This window comes from Coloeus monedula (assembly GCF_965178545.1).
Source record: "Coloeus monedula genome assembly, chromosome: 21".
NCBI lineage: Eukaryota > Metazoa > Chordata > Aves > Passeriformes > Corvidae > Coloeus > Coloeus monedula.
Window position 1 is genome coordinate 8,646,458 of NC_138801.1, and position 19,417 is coordinate 8,665,874.

At 49.2% G+C, this 19,417-nt stretch overlaps 1 protein-coding gene across 1 annotated transcript; it reads left to right on the forward strand.

The window, feature by feature from the left end:
• Positions 1-480: 480 nt before the first annotated feature.
• TNFSF8 (TNF superfamily member 8) lies at positions 481-19,102 on the forward strand (the record flags this gene model as incomplete). The annotated part of the gene is made up of 4 exons (XM_082295448.1): positions 481-675; positions 7,375-7,420; positions 18,038-18,109; positions 18,705-19,102. 4 exons carry the CDS (start codon positions 481-483, stop codon positions 19,100-19,102), a joined length of 711 nt encoding a protein of 236 aa, XP_082151574.1.
• Positions 19,103-19,417: the final 315 nt, after the last annotated feature.

The window sequence follows — 19,417 nt, forward strand, 5'->3', positions numbered from 1 at the left end:
ACCTGTGGGCACAGAGCTCTGCAGGTCGCTCCCGGTCGGGAGGCAGGAGGGGTTCCAGTGCACAGCAGGAAGGCAGAGCTCGGGGAGACTCCCTGAGCCCGAGTGTAGCTGCACTGAGTATAAAATGAAAGAGAATTTGCATATCTGCCCATTTCACAGAGAGCCGGCGGCGGGGCGGGGGCCTGGGGCGGGGGATCGCGGTGTCTGTTCACCTTCTGACATCGGAAAGCTCGGCTGCAGCGCACGGACCTCGGCGGAGAAATCCCTGAGCAAGAACATGAAGCTCCTTCCCCTGCTCACAGCTGCGTCCTGCCTCACGCCCCCGGGGCCCTCTTTCTTCGTAGAGCAAGTGATGAAGTTTTTTTTCCAGATCACATGAGCCAGGATGAAGGGGGAAAATCCTGCCAGGAACAGAGATGGGCTGCAACTTGAACCCAGTCGAGGGGAGACCCAGAGCAGTGCCTCGAGAGCTATATAAGAATGTGCCAGGCACAGGAGCAAACACTTTCTCAGGTGAAGGACTCGCATGAATCAGCCATGAATGTGAATGAAGACACAGTTCCCAGGAGGCTTGGGGCCACTAACAAAGTCTGTTTATATTTCATCATCGCCACGCTGGGTGTGTTGCTTGTCTTTGCCTTGGCCACCATCATGGTCCTGGTCGTCCAGAGGACGGTAAGAGATTGATTCATTGACTTTCTCTTTTCTTTTTTCTTTTTTCTTTTTTCTTTTTTCTTTTTTCTTTTTTCTCTCTCCTCTCCTCTCCTCTCCTCTCCTCTCCTCTCCTCTCCTCTCCTCTCCTCTCCTCTCCTCTCCTCTCCTCTCCTCTCCTCTCCTCTCCTCTCCTCTCCTCTCCTCTCCTCTCCTCTCCTCTCCTCTCCTCTCCTCTCCTCTCCTCTCCTCTCCTCTCCTCTCCTCTCCTTTCTTTTTTCCTATTTCCTTTCCTTTTTCCTTTCCTTTTCCATCCTGAAGAACAGTTCCTACCTCTGTTATAAATGCACACACATGAATTTGGGCAAAAGATGAAACACATGGTAAAGATCTTAAGAAAAAGAGGACCTTTCTCCACGGACAGCATTTATTCTTTGCACACAATTCCTACTCTGTAAATGGAAAGAGAAAGCTCCTTACCCAAGGTGCCAAGCAGCCTCTGTCCTGCCTAGTTTGATGTGTGTCTCCTGTTGCTTTTTTGAGAGCAGCCACAGTTTGAGATGGTTTGGTCTGCTCTGCTCCTCTGAAATAGTAATGGGCTCCAGCAGGAGACATGCCACAGCTCTGTGTGACACCCTGTGGTGCTGCTGCTGCTGTGGTGAGGCAGAGCTGTCCTGAAGCACCCAGAGCAGTGCTGGGGGCCAAAGAACTCCCTCCTGTCCCCTGTCCCCTCAGTCCTGCCTTGGGTGTGATTTTTAATGCACAACCAGAGCTGTAGAAAGGATATGAGCGACACGAAGTCACACAAAACCAACTTTTCCCTCTGCTTACAGGCATTTTTAAGTTCTTAAAATAAAAGATTGCTCTTGAATGGAGCTGGGGTTGATGGGGAACCAGTGACAGCCAGAGCAGAGATACAGATGGCTGTGAGGATAAAAAGTGAATTTCTGACCTTGTAAGGGCATTGCCATCAACTTTACCGAGGTACAATGCCAGAGTAGAAGTCCCATAGGCTGTGGAATCTTATTGCAAAAACCAAAGTGCTGAGGTACCTTAATTCATAGAGGGAAAGCTCCAGCACGGGGCTGCTGGGGGAACTGCTATGGAAAACAAAACATGATCCTTTGACTCAGTATTTTCTCCTGCTGAATTTACCCTGTGCAATTTGTGTGCCCACGTACACACATTAGCCAGAAATTAAAGCAGGAAGGCTTGACTGATCCTCCTTCAAGAGAGGAATCATTTACCTGTAATCAGTGTTCTCCCAGAAGAGAAGCACTTCGAGGACACTTGCCATGAGACATGGGGTTTATAAGTGAGAAATAGTGGGATATCAAGGGAGATCTTTAAAATAACAGTCTGGGTAACTACAGACTTGCCACAGCTTTGCTGTATAATGAGGCTTTCATTTGTAGTTATCATGGAAGTGAGCATTAAATCACCTCTCCACCAGGATAAAGCAGTTATAGGAGTTGCCAGAGGAACAAGATTACTCAAAGAGGCAAAGTTTTGACTTAAAAGAGTAACGACACCATTGCAGCTGCTTTGAAAATGAACGTGGCTGAAGGAGGGAGTAAGAAGCTGAGGGGTGTTAGGAACAAATGAAACCAAGCAGCAATTTTATGCTCTGAGGAGAATTTGGCAGTCAAAACATAGATCATGGTTTGCTCTCAGGGAGTTCAGAAGCAGAACAGTCATCCCCATCCGTGACTGGTCCTGAATTCCCAGAGCAGAAAAGAAGTGTTGGTTCTGTGGGACGGGTTCTGTGGGGAGCTCCAGGCCTGCTCCCAAAACACCTCAGCTCTTGGCTGCACTGTCCAAGCAAGGCTGGGCACAGAACCTTTTGGGAATCACGGCTGTGGCTGGGCTGAGCATCTCCAGCCTTGACTGCAGCAGCTGCCAGGACCTGAGGGGCTGGGGAGTCCTTGGAGCCCTGTGGACCCTGAGTTGCTGTAGGGATCAGAGCCTCACCAGCTGACTTCATTATTTTCTTTATACCTGTGACAAAAGGAGCAACATTTTGTGTGATCATCCCCTTGGGACAATCAGGTTTCTCCTCCAGATGTTATCAGCTGGATTGTGTGAGTTGTCCCTGAGTTCAGGGGCCACTCCACACCCTCCTTCTGCTGAGCTGAGAGAGAAGCTTTTATTTCCCTCTGCCCAAGGGGTGTTTGAGGGTCACAGGGACAATGCAGGGGTTGGACCCTTGGGTGCCACAGCATTCAGAGGAGGCTCGTGGTGGCAGGATCGCACTGTCCCTGCCCCCATCACAGGCACAGGATGCTTGTCTGCCTTTTGACCAATTCATAATTGCCTAATTTAAGATGAAGGAAGACAGACTGGAAAAGAAAAATCAAAATCTGCAGAAACCAGGCCCTTGCAACACCCACAACCTGGGTGCTCCAAAGGAGGGAAACACGACATGAAAGGCTAAATGAAAAAGGCAACTATGATTCAAAGCTGCTTCTCTGAATCCTACAGCACCTCTAATAGACATTATCACACCTCCCCACTTTCCAGCACCCCAAGAAATTTCCTTTACGCCTTGTTTTCAAGAAGGGTAGCACAGCACATCAGTGCCACATCTGGCAAGGGTCATTTTTGGAGCTAAACTCTGGTTTTTTGGAACTATTTGCAGTGCTGAAGTCAGTTCATTTCTTCAGCTCTCATCTGCAGAACCACCTGGCTTCAGGCCATTGCCAGTCTTTTAAAAGTGACTTTGTTTTCCTCTGGAATGAGAATAGTCCCTGTAAGGTTGTCTGGAGCCATCATTTTTCTTCTTAACACTAAGTGTGTTAAACCCTCTGCCCTTCTGCCTGCTGCATCCTCTGCTGCTGGATACATGTACAAATACACATCTCTACAGATATTTAGGTGTATAGAGAGAGAGCCGTGAAACCAGTGACAAGGAATGGGACAGGAAGGGCTGGAAAATGTCATTTTAAGGCACACAGACCTTCACAAGTCTGGTGCTGTACAGGAAGGTTCATCAGACACCTGAGCCTCCCGTTAACAAATTCTGTGTGAATGTCCAGAATCCCTGATCTGGGTTAGTCCATCACTGCTCTGGATTTTGTAGCCTTCACATATTGAACCTCTAAATTGTATGGGAAAACCTTTTTATCACCAATGTGGCAAATACTAAAGGTCAGAGCAGGTTTTTCTGTTTGCTGCTCTGCTCTTCAAGGCTGTTAAAAACCTTTAGCAGTAGATTTGTGAGTCACTCCTACAGCAACCAGCACGATCCTGCATGATTTATTGGGGTTTTATGGCTCCTTAAAACTCATTGTGGCTCCGGGTGCCCCAATAGGGACCTGTTGGCCCCCTCTGGTGGCAACCTTGACAGAAAGAAAAATAAAATAAAATTTAAAAAAAAATTTAAATACTGAAAATTCCCCTAAAAGCAGATTTCCCACTCGTTGAACACTACAGGAAACCCACTGAGGCATTTTAGAGGAAACTGCACTGGCCCAGCTCTTGCTGTGGGTGTTCTGGGCAGTGACAGTCACCTGCTGTCTGGAGGTGCCTCTTTAATACCTTTGGTCAGCACAGGAGAAACTGATTTTCACCCAGGGCTGTGTCTCCTGTCAGGCTCGTTATCAGATGAGCTGTGGGGGCAGTGCTCTGTTTTCTGGAGTTTTCATGTCCAGCTTCAACCTTTGCCCCCACCTTCCTTCCTCCCCAGCCAGAGTCAGGTCCTAAAATAAATCCCAGGGTCATTGAGGCTGGAAAAGCCCTCCAAGGCCATCGAGACCAAGCTGTGCCTGATCCCCTCCTTGTCCCCAGCCCAGAGCCCTGAGTGCCACCTCCAGGCCTTCCTTGGGCACCTCCAGGGATGGGCACTCCAAACCTCCCTGGGCAACCCCTGCCAAGGCCTGAGCACCCTTTCCATGGGGAAATTCCTGCTGACATCAGGATGGTTTGAGGCTGAGCAGGAGCACGGGAGAGCCTTGAGGTTCCTTTTTAAATTGAATAATTTCCTTTGAGAGGACCAAAGAGCTCTTCCCCACGGAGCTGCCATGTGGATGCACTCTTGAGCCCAGGCCCATTATGGGGACTGTGGTTTGGGGGGATTTTCTTGGACTTTCTAGAGATAGATGAAGACTTCACAGTATCCCAGCCTGGCTTGGGTTTGAAAGGACCTTAAAACTCATCCCATTCCCACCCCCTGCCATGGGCAGGAACACCTCCCACTGTCCCAGGCTGCTCCAAGCCCCAATGTCCAGCCTGGCCTGGGACACTGCCAGGGATCCAGGGGCAGCCCCAGCTGCTCTGGGCACCCTGTGCCAGGGCCTGCCCACCCTCACAGTGGTCAGAGGTGTCTGGTTCAATGAATATTCACTGTTGTGACACAGGAATTTAGAATGACCCTTTATTCTGTCTCAGCTTGAGAAAATTTCTTGTAAAACAATTAAGGGAAAGAAGAAATAAATCACTTTTACTGGCACCTGATTATCATTTTCTCTAATAAAGCAAACTCAAATTATTCTGCTTGCTGAGTAAAGACTGAGCTCCTTCATCATCAGCCCCCAGATCACTCCAGACAGGGTGAAATTCGTCGTCTTGAATTCTCTCTGAGCTGGCACTGTGGAATTTCATCTGTTTGGGCTCCTCATGTGTGCCTCCTTGCATTCCAAGTGACAGCATTACATGCGATATTCTTGCTGCTGGAAAAGAAAGAAATAACACCAGTAATATTTCAAAGGAAGTTCTAAAGGTTTGTTTCAGTACCTACTCAATTGTCACTAAAATAAATTGCATTGGTATGTGCTGGTTTGACTTGCTGGGAGCCCTCCCAGGTGAGAACACAATGCCTTTAGTCCATTTTAATTTTGTTTTTATGCCCTGAGTGCAGAGCAGGCTCCCTGGCTGCCTGATTTCATGGAGTGTAATCTCACTGGGGGCAGAGCATCCTTTTTCTGTCCCCTAAAATATCTTGAATTCTCCACAGAGAGCAGGAATGTTTCGATATCACATCGAACAGCAATGCTTCCCCGTGCCCTGAGTGTGTGAGAGGGGCAGCCCAGGGCACGGGGCAAAGCAGGGGCTGAGAGGTCCTGGCAGAGATCCCTGGCAGTGTTTTCAGCCCAAACCCTTCTCAGTTTTACATCTGGTGAGATCCATGAGAGTTCCCAAGGGAGGATGTCAAGTCAGGGACAAAAAGCTTGGAAATATCTATTTTTTCAGATGACATCTCTGGGTTCCTGTTCTGCTGCTGCCCAGCACTTTCCTGCCCAGCTCAGGAATGTCACCTGGAGAAATATTGGCTCAACAAGTGACTCTGCCTGCCTTGCACAGCTGTGGGGAGAGAAAAGGAACAACTTACAGATCTCCAAATTCCCCGAGAATCAGAGAATCATTTAAATTGGGAAAGAACCCAGAGATCCATGAGTCCAAGCATTAATCTGTCACTGCCCAGTCTAGCTGGGAGCAGCTCTGCCACCTCTGCAGGACACAGCACCTGGCATCAGTCCAGAGGGGAACAACTCTTTGCTGGGAGCAGATGCAGCTCCACACTTCACTGTTGTTCAAAACAAGGCCACATGAAGCCAAAATCTAATTTAAAACCTTCCTAAACATTTACGATTAGAATATGAATTATGACAAACAGACCCAACACGGCTTCCCTCACTGCCCAGCCACCTTCCTTCTCCCCACACCACCCGTCTATCCACGTCACACACAGAAATGAGGGGTTTATGCTGTAACACCACTATGGACGAAGCTGTTCCCCAGCACAGGAGTGCCTCATTTCTCCCAGGAGATATCAGATGTTAAAGCTGGTAGAGCTTCCCAAATGTCTCCTTCCTGGACATCCCACTGGGTCACTGAACAGGCTCCCCAGGGAAGTGCTCAGGGCACCGAGTCTGACAGGGCTCAAGGAGCAGCTGGAAGAGGTTTTTAGTCCTGTGGTTTAATTTCAGGTAAGTGAGGAGCAGGGAAAAGGACTTAATGATCCTCATGGATCCCTTCCAGTGTGCTAAGCTGGGCCTAGCCTGATTAGCCTGCACAATTAGCCTGGGTAATTTGTACCCAGGTAAAAGGAGCTGGTTCAGCCCAGCCTGAGCCAAACCCACTCCCTGACACTGAAACCCCTGTGGGGTCACCCAGTGTGAGAGTGAACAGATGGGACACACAGTGAGGAACTCCCAGTGCTTTCCTCAGCTGTTGGGAGAACATTTTGCTCCTTGAGGGCATTGCTGGACATTTATGAGCTGCCAGTGCCTCAGGGTTGTGTGTTTGGGTGACAGGAAGGTGTCATCAGAGGAATCCTGCTGCACTTCACTCCCAGAGCTGGTTTTCCGGGAATTTCTCATGTCATGCTGATTGAGAACAATTTCCTGTGCCATTTCCACCCTTGGCTTTACATCTCAGCAAGAAGTAGGAGGAGAGGTGAGGCAGGACATCACTGTCCTGCTCAGACCTCAGCTCTACAACTTCAGTGCTCTTTCCTGGGCACTTGGCTCTCCAGGTTGTCCAGTCCCACTCTGTCCTACTCTCTCCAAGCTTTGCAAGCCACAGACTGGGAGTTTTAGGACTTGTCCTTCTGGAACAGCCCCAACAGAACCCACACAAATTCTTACTGCACTGAGAGAATCTGGCTGTGTCAGAAATGTTCTGAAAAGGGAAACATTTCAGATCCACTTTTAAAGCAGGGTTGCATGTGGAATGGATATTCCCCGTTCCCAGAATAATCCCTGTCTTCTCTCTGTTCTCTTTCAGGCAGATGATCCTGCCGTGGAGGGCATCAAAAAACCCATCAGGACAGGTAAGACCCCTAAACAATCCATGCAATTTGTCACATCTGTAATGCAAATGTTGCCCAGGGTCACAAATAAGCCAATTGTGCACATCTTAACATTTCCCATAAAGACTCCTCTTGGTGAAGAGCCAAAGCAGTGGGGGAAAAAAATGAAAATAAGCAAAAAGCTTTCAGATTATTCAGGAGCCCATGCACGGCTGAGGAAATAACAAATATTTCTGAATGTGCCCTGGGGTGCCTGTTCAGAAGAGCTTTTTGCCAGGAGATGGGAACATCACTCTGATTTTAAGGTCTTATTTTAAGTGCCGGCTCTTGCAAATGCATGGAAAGTCCTCGTCTTCACGAGGCAGGGGTGAAAATGGGCTCCAGGTATTCCAAAACAACTCCTGGTTTGTGGGGAAAAGGGAGAAGGGAATGGATGGGTCGAGAAGGGACAAGGGGAGAACAACAGCAAAAGGCACAGAGCAAGGAATTGAAACAGGCCGAGTGCGAGCACAGGGAGCCTAAAACAGGAAAATCTAACAGAGACAATTTACCAAGATTCAGCTTTTCCTCAGCGCGAATCAGGAGCACTGTTTATGTCACTGGCAGTGCCTCACATGGCTCTCGGCACCAATATTTGATTCCTTGCAAATGCAAGTTCATACCCAGGCCCAGAGGGCAGGAGGTGCCATTGCCTCCCACCACAGACGGGGAAATGAAGCCGTGTTCATCTGGAAGCGGGGCAGAATGGGAGATTGGAGGAAACTGGGATTGTTCAGCTGGAGCAGACTGAGGGCAGAGCTCCCCGGGGGCTGCAGCTCCTCCCGAGGGGCAGCTCCGATCTCTGCTCCTGGGCCAGGGACAGCAGCCAGGGAGCGGCTGGAGCTGGGCCAGGGCAGGCTCAGGCTGAGAGCAGGGAAAGGTTCTTCCCCCAGAGGGTGCTGGGCACTGCCCAGGCTCCCCAGGGAATGGGCACGGCCCCGAGGCTGCCAGAGCTCCAGGAGCGTTTGGACAGCGCTGCCAGGGATGCCCAGGGTGGGGCTGCTGGGGGGTCTGTGCCGGGCTGGGGCTGCACTGGATGATCCTGGTGGGTCCTTTCCAGCTCGGGATATTCTCTGATTCCAGAATTCTGAGTAACAGGAGCCCAAGGTCTGGACAGTCCCAATCCCCAAATCATCTTTTCTGCAGCTGCGTTTTTGCAGCGTTTGGGCACCATTTACTCCATTTTGGGTAACTTTTGAATCTGTGACTCTCCCATACCTGGCTTGTTCCACAGCCCACAGTTCCCAAAGCAATCCCTGCGTGTCTCTGTGTCCTTCCTGAGAGCTTCACATCTTGCCTGAACACCATTTTTTATGTTTTAAAATTCCTGTAACCTGGAGGAATTTTCTTTTCCCCTTAGGCTCCCCCTAGGGCACCCTAAACACACACACTGCTTCCTCTCTATCAACCTAAGCATGCCCTTAAATCTTAAGCCTTTCTCAAGTCTTTCTGTGCTTTATTTCATATCTGAGGAGGCTCAGAAATGTGCAGGATCTGAAGGTGTGGAGCCTTCTGATCCACAGAGGAGGAGCCACAGAGGTTGTATCTGTAGGTCAGCGCCTTTCAAAGCAAAGCACAAGGGGTAGGGGCATTCCCAGGGCAGGGAGAGAGATGTCACTAGACCAAAAGTCCATTTATATTTATATTATTTATATTATTTATTTATATTATAGTATTTATATTGATTATATTATTTTCTATATATTTATTTTGGTTTTATTTTATATATTTCATATATTTTATATATTTATATGTGTATTATTTCTATTATCTATTGTTTATATTTATAATTTTTGCATATTGACATGTATATTTCTATTTTTATATATTTATATGTACATTTCTATTTACATTTACATGTATATTTGCAGTTATATTTATATTTGTATGAAAGAAAATCATAGATATATACACACATATATACCACATATAACTATATATATAAATCTTACATTTTTCTTTATATATATATATATATATATGATTTTATTTCAGTTCAAGCAACCTGTGCCAATTGTTTTTTCCCCTCACCTGCAGCTGGCAGGTGCCAGGAAGGAGCACTGTGCTCTCTCCAGGAATGGCCAGGATGCTGTTCCATCAGCCAGAACTTTTTTGTCTTTGGGTCCATATCAACCCCAGGCCTCCTCTTGCTCTGAATTTCTGAATTCTGCTGCTAAATCTGAGATGATGTCGTTAGTGAAGGACAAAAGGGGGGCTGATGGTGAGATGCCACATCAGGAAGAGCTGCTGAAAGCTGCTTTTGGTGGATTTAAATGCTGTCCCAGCCCACCCCTCAGCACCCATCAGTCTGTATTGGAGGGTAACCGAGCATTCAAATATGCTCAGGGTCCTTTATTTTCCTCTTAAAATGCGTAAAGCAGTGCTAATTAATTAATTAATTTATATATCCAGTGGGTAAATTACTGAGGGCCCTTCCCAGGGAGCTCTGTCACCTGCTGCCTGCTGGCAACCAAGCAGGGACTTGTGGCAAATGCTGCAAGGTGCCACCCGGAGACAGGAGCAGGAGAAACATTCAGGAAGGGGACTCTGGTGGGGCTGGCACTGGTGTGGATTTAGATTTGGATCCATTCTGCCTCCCAGGCAGCCCAGATGGAAATTGGGTGCCTTTTGTACCCATGAACCAGGGCTCCAGAGTTGTTAGAATGGGAAAGGGGGCAAAAAACCAGCATTGCCCAGCTGGCAGCTGAGCCTGGCTCCAGCCCTGTGCCAGTGCCAACATCGCAGAGATGCCCCATGGGGACACAGCCCCATCCCTGGAAGTGTCCAAATCCAGGCTGGATGGGGCTTGGAGCAACCTGGGATAGTGCAAGGTGTCCCTGCCCATGGATGAGCTTTAAGGTCCCTCCCAGTCAAAACCATTCCATGATCCTGTGACACAACAAATCTGTGCTGGGCCCAGCTGAGGTCACTCAGGCAGAGACTTCGCTGAGATGCCCATGGGCAGCAGCCCAGACCCGGCCACAACACTGAATTAATGGTGTCTTATTAAAGCAGGAAAGCGCAGTGATGTAATTGAAATCTCCAATGAGATTATGTTCTATTGTTAGCTAAACACCAGCGGGCACTAAAGCAGATTTCTGGGAGGTTTCCAGCCCTGACTCAGCAGTCAGACCTCAATGGATGGGCTGCAGGAATCCACAGGCTCAGGCTGAGAGTGATGCAATGTCAGCTCGTTAAATGTTTGCGTGAAAAATGGGATGAGTCTCCTCAAACCCTCCGGGCCACTGTCAGTGCAGTACCTGAGCAACAGGGGAAGGAATTCAATCCATCACGAGCTAAATGTTTGTGAAATGTTCTTTCTGTGGAAGCGTTTCTCTGCAGAAACTCATCCCCATTTCACAAATTACAAATCGAGTGTTCGTGTGGATCTGAGGGGTATTGCTATGTTCATTTTTTAGAGGGAAAATGAACTCACAGACAAATTGATGACTGCAGACTCTGGAAAGGTGCAGCCCTCATCATCTCCTTGCTGGCCTCTCCGAGCCTCATTTCCCTGGGAACTGTGCAATCCTGGGCTTTTCTTGTTATTTGAACTGCAAAGATTCGGTATCAAAATCTCTTCTCATTTACAAAAGGAAAAAAACCTTATACAAATGAACACACACACACATTATTTATTGGTGTTTTTCTCTGGCACTGGACAGACCAGGAAAAGAAATCCAGCGTCCCACTCTCAGTTCCAATGGGAAATACATTCCCAAATAAAAATCTGATTCTGAGAAATTAATATAATACAGGTGACAGTCACAAACTTGCTACTGTAGAGGAAATCAGGCTGGAGCCAATGAGCCAAGAAGCCTTTTCAGATTTGCAGCAATATCTCAGAGGGCAGTTCAGCCTTCTGCAACTAAATCTGATCTCTTCCAGCAAGGAATTATCCCAACATTATAAGGAGAGGCTGAGGGAGCTGGAAAGGGGCTCAGGCTGGAGCAAAGGAGGCTCAGGGGGGACCTTGTGGCTCTGCACAAGTCCCTGACAGGAGGGGGCAGCCGGGGGGGTCGGGCTCTGCTCGCAGGGAACAGGGACAGGAGGAGAGGGAACGGCCTCAGGCTGGGCCAGGGCAGGCTCAGGGTGGGAAGCAGCAGGAATTTCCCCATGGAAAGGGTGATTAAACATTGGAAGGGGCTGCCTGGGGAGGTTTGGAGTGCCCATCCCTGGAGGTGTCCAGGGAAGGCTAAGGTGGCACTCAGTGCTCTGGGCTGGGGACAAGGTGGGGACCGGGCACAGCTTGCATTTGACGGCCTTGGAGGGCTTTTCCAACCTCAGTGATGCTGTGATGACGTTGCAGGCTGTCAGACCCCGATCTCACAGCAATGGGTTCCCCAGAAACGGGTATTTCACTCTTAGACCATAAAGGTTTTTCCGTCTCAGCCTCAGCCCGGGGCGCTGTCTCTGTGCATAAATGCGACCCTGCCCGAGGTCTGTCTGCCCTGGGGGGCCAGGGCAGAGGAGTTGTGTTTCTCAGTTTGAAAAATTTGGGCAAGCCTGGGCTTGCAAATGCTAGAAAGTGTGCAGAGGCCTCCTCCAGGCCAGCATCCGGGGGAAATGCACCACGCACATCCAGTGAGTCACAGCAGGGGCTGGAGGCTTAGGTCACTGTGGATGAGGTGATGGGTATTGCTCAGAATGCTGAATGTTGGATCTGCCCTCTCTCCAGTACTTAAAACACGATCTAGAAATAAATATATATAAAAATATGTGTATTTTATATATATTAAAAATTATATACACACATTTGTATATATAAATATACATAAATATATATAATATACAATAACAATAACAATAACAATATAAATATATATAAAGAAATAGAAATAGAACTAATTTAAATATAAATATAGATACATATATAGATATAAATATAAATGTCAATATACATATACATATACAGAAATAGAAATAGAACTAATTTAAATATAGATATAGATATTAATATTAATATTAATATACCTATAAAGAAATAGAAATAGAAATAGAAATAGAAATAGAAATAATATAAAGATCTAGATCTAGATATAAATATAAATATACCTATAAAGAAATAGAAATAGAAATAGAAATGGAAATAGAAATAGAAATAATATAAAGATATAGATATAGATATAAATATAAATATAAATATAAATATGTACACACACATATATATATGAGTAGCTGATGCCATTATGTGCCCTATGCTACACTGACAAGCAAGCCGAGATTTGAAGAGTTTTGACCTAAAACTCCGCAGGTTTCGCAGTACTCAGGTGTGCAGTGAGGAATTCAGAAGAGGTTCTTCCTAAATTTGGTGGGGAGAAAATGGATATTGCTTTAATTTATGGTTTTGGGAGGAGGTGAAGTTGGCAGCTGAGTTCAGTTGCCTTCAGACCAGAGTGGCAGTCCTGGGCTCTTGAGCACCGAAGGCTCTCAGTGTGTGTGGGACAGGCACAGCCACCAGCAGAGCCCAGAGCTCTGCCCCTGAGCCCAGCTCTGTCACGGGGCTCAGGAGGGGATGTCACCCAGCTGCCACTTGTCACAGCATCACAAGGCTGGGCCAGTCCTTTGGCTGCTGTTTGCAGGGCACTGAACTGGCAGGAGAGAGTTAAAATTAGCTACAGGCACTTCAGGGAGTGGCTGCTGAGAAATAAAATCAGGTAAATTCTGCTAACTCTGGCTTGCTGACAGAGAGGTGTGACATCACCTTGCCTAATTCCATGAGCACTTAAATCCAGGGAGCTTACAGAGGAATCAAAAGCTCCCCAGTTTATTGCCTGCTTTTACTTCTTTATTTCATAAAATAATTCAGGGTTTCTCCCTGCTGCTGTGCCTGCCCACACTCAGCCCCCAGCCAGGGGTGATGCCATCCCCACGGCAGTGGAATGTCACCAAGGGATGGCTGGGACCAGGACAAGCCTCAGGAGACCCACTTGAGGGGCTTTCCATGTCTGGGTAGCACCACCTTCCATGCTGACAAAGCCACTTTCAGCTCGTGGTTTCAGTGCCCTTTGTTGGTGCTTCTGTCAGACCCACCTCAGAGCTGGGGAAACTGAGGCAGCTGGCACAGAGAACTTTCCCCGGCACAGTCACATCCTCCTGGACCTGTCTGGCAGCAGCCCTTGTGTCCTCGTGTCCCTGAGCCCTTGGCTTCCTCCTGGCTGGACAAGGTGCTGTTGTGTTTTGATGCTCTGAGAGAAACTCAGTGGTTTGTTTTGCACCTCAGGGGGAAATCCTGGGGGCTCAGTGACGTTGCAGTTTCTCTGAGGTCCATTTCACAGCCTCATTTCCCAGTCCCATTTCCCAGCCCCTTTGGCTTAGTGGGGAAAAGCTCCACAAAGCTCCTGGAAAAAGTCAGGCTCTTTTCCTCGGGGCTGCACCCTCTGGATGCCCATCCTACAGTAAAAGGGGTCAAAAAGACAAAAATAAGTTATCCTGATATCTTCCCACTGAGACCCCTCCCTCATCAGCAGCTTTCCTTGAAGCAGAAGATCTGCAGTGCCTGTGCCTCACAACATGCACTGAAACCCTCCTTGGTCCTTAGCCCCAAGTGTAGCTTTGTCTTTCGTCCTGCTCGCAGTGTTTTTAAGCTCATCTAATCCCACTGATTGCAGAGGGATTACCTCTGATTTACACCGTGACTCGTGCAAAGCCAATTAGGTGATGCGAGCACATCCATCGATGAGTCCTGAAGCTCTGGTAATTTCAGCCTCTCTTGGCTTGAGCCGAAACGTTCCAGATAGAAGAATTAACTTGAGAAATAAAAGTGGAAAACAGTTACCAGCTGCCTCAGCAGAGAGAGAACCAGAGCTGTCTCTGTAAAACAATTTTTTTTCCATAATTTGCCTTCTGAGTAATGCAGCTGATGTCACCAAGTAAATGGTTTAAACGCAGGCACATCAAACTTGCTGACACCTATAAATGTTAAATTCAGCTCTGGAAATGCAAAGTGCAGGCTGGTCAGCGAGGGGAGATCTTTAGAGATGCCATGAACACCCTGAGCAGTGCAGGCCTGGCCAGGTCGGGGCAGCTCTGGGCTGGTTCTGGGCAGGCTCAGCGCTTGGCTGGCTTGGCAGGGCTTGCAGGGCTGCGGCCTCCAAAGGCTGCTTGTGCAGCAGGGGATTTTCAGCCTTTGGAGGGTAAACCCCTTCAAAGCCACAGAATTTCTGTAGATAACCTCTTCTTTCCTGCAGGACACTCGGAGTGTGAGCGGGCTCAGGGTGCTGATTGTGTTACAGACACTCGTTATCACCGTAACAGCTTTAGCTGAAATAAGGGCCTGAAGGGTTTTTGCCCATTCTGTGCCGTATCTCCGCATCTCTGCAGTGCCTGTGCCCTCCCTAGAGCACTGTATTGACATGACTAACACCAGGAAAGCAGGCTTTGGTTTTTCTTCGGGGATTTCCAGAATGGTGAAGGGACTTTGGTACATGACTTACTCATTCTTGGAGAGCAGTGAGCTCCTGATCTCTCCAAAAGCCTTTAAACTACTGAAATCAGAGAAATATTACAATTTTTTTCAAGATATCCACAGCCTCTGTCTCCAACAGAGAGTGCAAAGGGTGCAATACACACCACAGCAACCCCCTCCAGCCAGGGGAATTTGGGTGGGGGACCAGCTTCTCCCTGATTTATCCATCCTCCTTATTAAGACCCCCTTAGAAATCAGGCCATGTAGATACAGCAATAGTCTGGAGATTTGAATCTCTTATCATTACCCCCAGTTTCAGGAATCTTAGGAAACTTAAGATCCTTATCCCACTCTGCATTTAAATAGAGTTCTTGTTAGAATCATGGAATCACAGGATATGATGAGTTGGATGGGACCCACCAGGATCATCCAGTCCAACCCCTGTCCCTGCACAGACCCCCCAAGAGCCCCACCCTGGGCATCCCTGGCAGCGCTGTCCAAACGCTCCTGGAGCTCTGGCAGCCTCGGGGCCGGGCCCATTCCCTGGGCAGCCTGGGCAGTGCCCAGCACCCTCTGGGGGAAGAACCTTTCTCTGCTCTCAGCCTGAGCCTGCCCTGGCCCAGCTCCAGCCGCTCCCTGGCTGCTGTCCCTGGCCCAGGAGCAGAGATCGGAGCTGCCCCTCGGGAGGAGCTGCAGCCCCCGGGGAGCTCTGCCCTCAGTCTGCTCCAGCTGAACAATCCCAGTGCCCTCAGCTGCTCCTCACGGGCCCTTCCAGACCCTTCCCCATCCCCGTGTCCCTCCTCTGGACACTCCCTCACAGCTTTAGGTCTTTCTTATATTGTGACTCTCAAAACTGCGCCCAGGACTCGAGGTGAGGCCACCCCAGCCCAGAGCAGAGTGGGACATGTGAGGATCATGACACACAACATCCAAGGTCAAGTTTAGTAGGACTTAGTTTTATGCATTAGTTGGTCCTTCAGAGACCCCTGTAGGGTTGGGGATTCTGATATCAGTTTTATAAACTGAGGCACAGGAAAACTTCAGAGTTTTGTGTACCCTGGGAGAGGGAGTATCATTTGATAAAGTTTTACTGAAACCCCTTCCTGCTTTATTCTTGGTGTTCAGCTGTGCAAGGAAACACAGAAAATTCCCAATTTGCCATCTGAGCTCCTGTGCACTTCCACAGCCACAGCAGGGCCAGGAGAGGTAAAGGTGAGCAAATGCAAGGAGAAATAACCTTCACCTGTCAGTTGCAGCACTGGGATATGCGCTGCTTTCCTGAATCCATATCTTGTCTGTGTGTCCGTTCCCTGTGGGCTCAGGGGGCAGCACCAACTCTGGGCTATGCAGAATAAAGGAGGAATAGTCACAGAATCAGGGAATGAATCCCAGACTGCTTTGGGTTGGAAGGGGCCTTAAAGACCATCTTGTTCCAACCCTCAGCCATGGGCAGGAACACGTTCCACTATGCCAGGTTGCTCCAAGCCCCGTCCAGCCTGGCCTTGGACACTGCCAGGGATGGATAGTCAGTGCCATGAACTGAACATCCAGTATGGTGAGAGGAGGAAAAACTTACACAGAGGGGATGGAAGGCGGGAAAGTGGATGAAAAGGAGGTGAAATGCAAGGGGGAGAAGTGGGAAGCAGGGTCTGGGATGCAGGAACTGGACCAGAGGCGTGCGGTGCCGGCATGCAGGGGATGGGACACCGGGATGCGGTGCCGGGATGCGGTGCAGGGATGCAGGGGGATGGATCGTGGCTCCTCGGTGCGGTGCGGCCGCCTGCAGTGCCGGGCAAGGCCGTGGGATGGAGCCGTCCCCGCGGCCGTGGGATGGACCAATTCCTGCGGCCGTGGAATGGAGCAGTCCCCGAGGCAGTGGGAGGGAACAGTCTCCGCATCCCGTGGGATGGAGCCGTCCCAGCGTCGCGTGGGATGCAGCAATTCCCGCATCCCGTGGGAGGGAACAGATCTCTCGTCCCGTGGGATGGAGCCGTCCCCGAGACTGTGGGAGGGAACAATCCCCGCGTCGCGTGGGATGCAGCAGTTCCCGAGGGATGCAGCAGTTCCCGAGGGATGCAGCAGTTCCCGAGGGATGCAGCGGTTCCCGAGGGATGCAGCGGTTCCCGTGGGATGGAGCCGTCCCCGCGCGGCTGTGCCGGGGCAGCCCCAGCACTTCCCCGACTCGGCGCTTTGGATTTGGGGCATTCCCGGGACCTCGGCTGCCCTGGGATGTGTGGGGGGAGCAGGGCAGGAGCGGGGCAGGCTCGGCCCCTCCAGCAGAAGCTTTGGGGTCCCTGGTGCCCAGAGCAGCTGGGGCTGCCCCTGGATCCCTGGCAGTGTCCAAGGCCAGGCTGGACAGGACTTGGAGCAGCCTGGGACAGTGGAAGGTGTCCCTGCCCATGGCAGGGGTGGCACTGGATGAGCTTTAAGGTCCCTTCCAGCCCAAACCACTCTGGGATCATATGGACAACCTAAAGTCCTCACGAAATCCACATTTAAACCGTGAGGGAACAGAGCAACATTCCAAAAGCACCCAAAGAGCCATTTTCAGAAGTAAGTTCCATTTAAATGTTTAAAAGCTTTCTGTAATTGCACCACAAAAATAACTTGGTTAAATTAATCTTACCTGCACATAATTTCTGTTTCATAGAATCAGAGAATCCCAGAATGGTTTGGGTGGGAAGGGGCCTTAAAGCCCATCCAGTGCCACCCCTGCCATGGGCAGGGACACCTCCCACTGTCCCAGGCTGCTCCAAACCCCATCCAACCTGGCCTTGGACACTTCCAGGGATGCAGGAGCAGCCACAGCTGCTCTGGGCACCCTGTGCCGGGGCCTCCCCACCCTCACTGTAATTCCTCCTTTTATCTATTCCAAACGCGCCCTCTTTTAAATTAAAACCATCGCCCCTATTTTTAAGAAGCAGGGTAAGGAATTTACATTTGCTTGGCTGAGAGCTGCAATCTGCCAGAGCTTTAGGTTGTTATAGATTTACCGGTTGAGTGACACTGCTCTGAATTCCCTGGGCAGATCAGATATTCTCAGCCAAGGAGTAAGAACCAGCTGCTACATGCTGGAAGTGGGGTACCAAGTGCTGACTGCATTTTACAGTACCAAAAAAAAAAAGAAAAAAAAAATGCTCAGGAGCAATGAGTTAATCTGTTAATCTGAGTTCATCTGTTGCTCTCTTCAGGGAACACCTTTGAAGACTATTTTAGGATCCTACAGCGTGTCCCAGACAAAGGAGCTGCTGCCTACATGAGAGGTCAGTGGGGAGTCCAGGGTGGGGGGAAAGAGCTGGGAAAAGGAGATTTCAGAGCTGTCTGAAGAGCTGCTCATGCTGTTCACACCAGGTTAAGTGGCAAATAGGTTTTCTGGCTGAATGGGAACTTCCTAGAAAAAAAATTCCTTCGCTCTCCTGGAATGCAGTTGGCAAACCCCAATCTGATCCTAGAGACTTCTTTTTAACTTGACAAAAATAAAAGGAAATAAAAGATTTACCTTCTGCACACCACAGAGGAATGTACATCTCCACGAACTGTACAATCCCCATGAACATGGAAAAACATGAATGTACATCTCCATGAATTCCCTTCAAATGCCAAGTGGGGAAATAATGGAGGTGAACATTCACGTGTTTCTGTCCTGGGTTTCCTGAGGACTGGGTAAATCCTTGGAAGTTTTAGTGCCCCACTTCCACCTGTGAGCTCCCAGCTGTCTGACCAGTAGTTTTCCTGGAGTTTCCTGCAGGAAACCGCTGAGCAGGTCTCTCCTTTTACCAGGGAGCACTGCTGGAAGTCTCCTAGGGCTGAACTGCAGTCAGTGGAGCTGAGTTAACACCCCTTTGCTTTGCTTCCCAGTGTCCAGCGCCGTGAACAGCTCCAAGCTGAGCCTGGTGGAGAAGGGGGTCTGTGAGGCCATCCAGTGCAAGAGCCAGGAGCTGGTGATCAAGAAAGAAGGCCTCTACTTGATCTTTTGCCACTTGAACTTTCACTTTCCCAACTGCTCCAAGAGCCCCATCGACCTCAAGATCGAGCTCCTGGTGAACGACAGGGTCGACAGGCAGACGTTATCCACGCTGTGCGCCTCAGACACGTGCCAAGACAAGACTTTTAAGACCTTGCTCCAGCTGCACCTGACGCACCTGAACGTGGAGGACCGAGTATCAGTAACACTGAACCACCCCGAATTCCTGAATGACGTTTCCCTTCCCAATGAAAACGTTCTCGGGGTCTTGAGGTACAGCGATGGAATGTGAGCAGCTCCCTGACTTCCCGCTGCTGCCCAGGCTCTTCCTCTGAACACCAGTAGCCTGCTTTCCCTAGGCACCACCTTGGTTTAAATTTCCCACCTTACCTCATCCCTAGGGTGAACAAGGAACTTTGTGAGTGTCCCAGATAAAAACACTGCAAGAGCCACAGCTGCCAGGTTCCCTGGCTTGGCTCCGGGTGGGATTGTTGGAGTATCCAGCACAAAACTCACAGACCCACCAAGGGTTCCTCGAAACAAACACAGATTAAAACACAGCCAGATCATGGGAAGAATCTACAATATGGAGACTTTTAGGGTCACA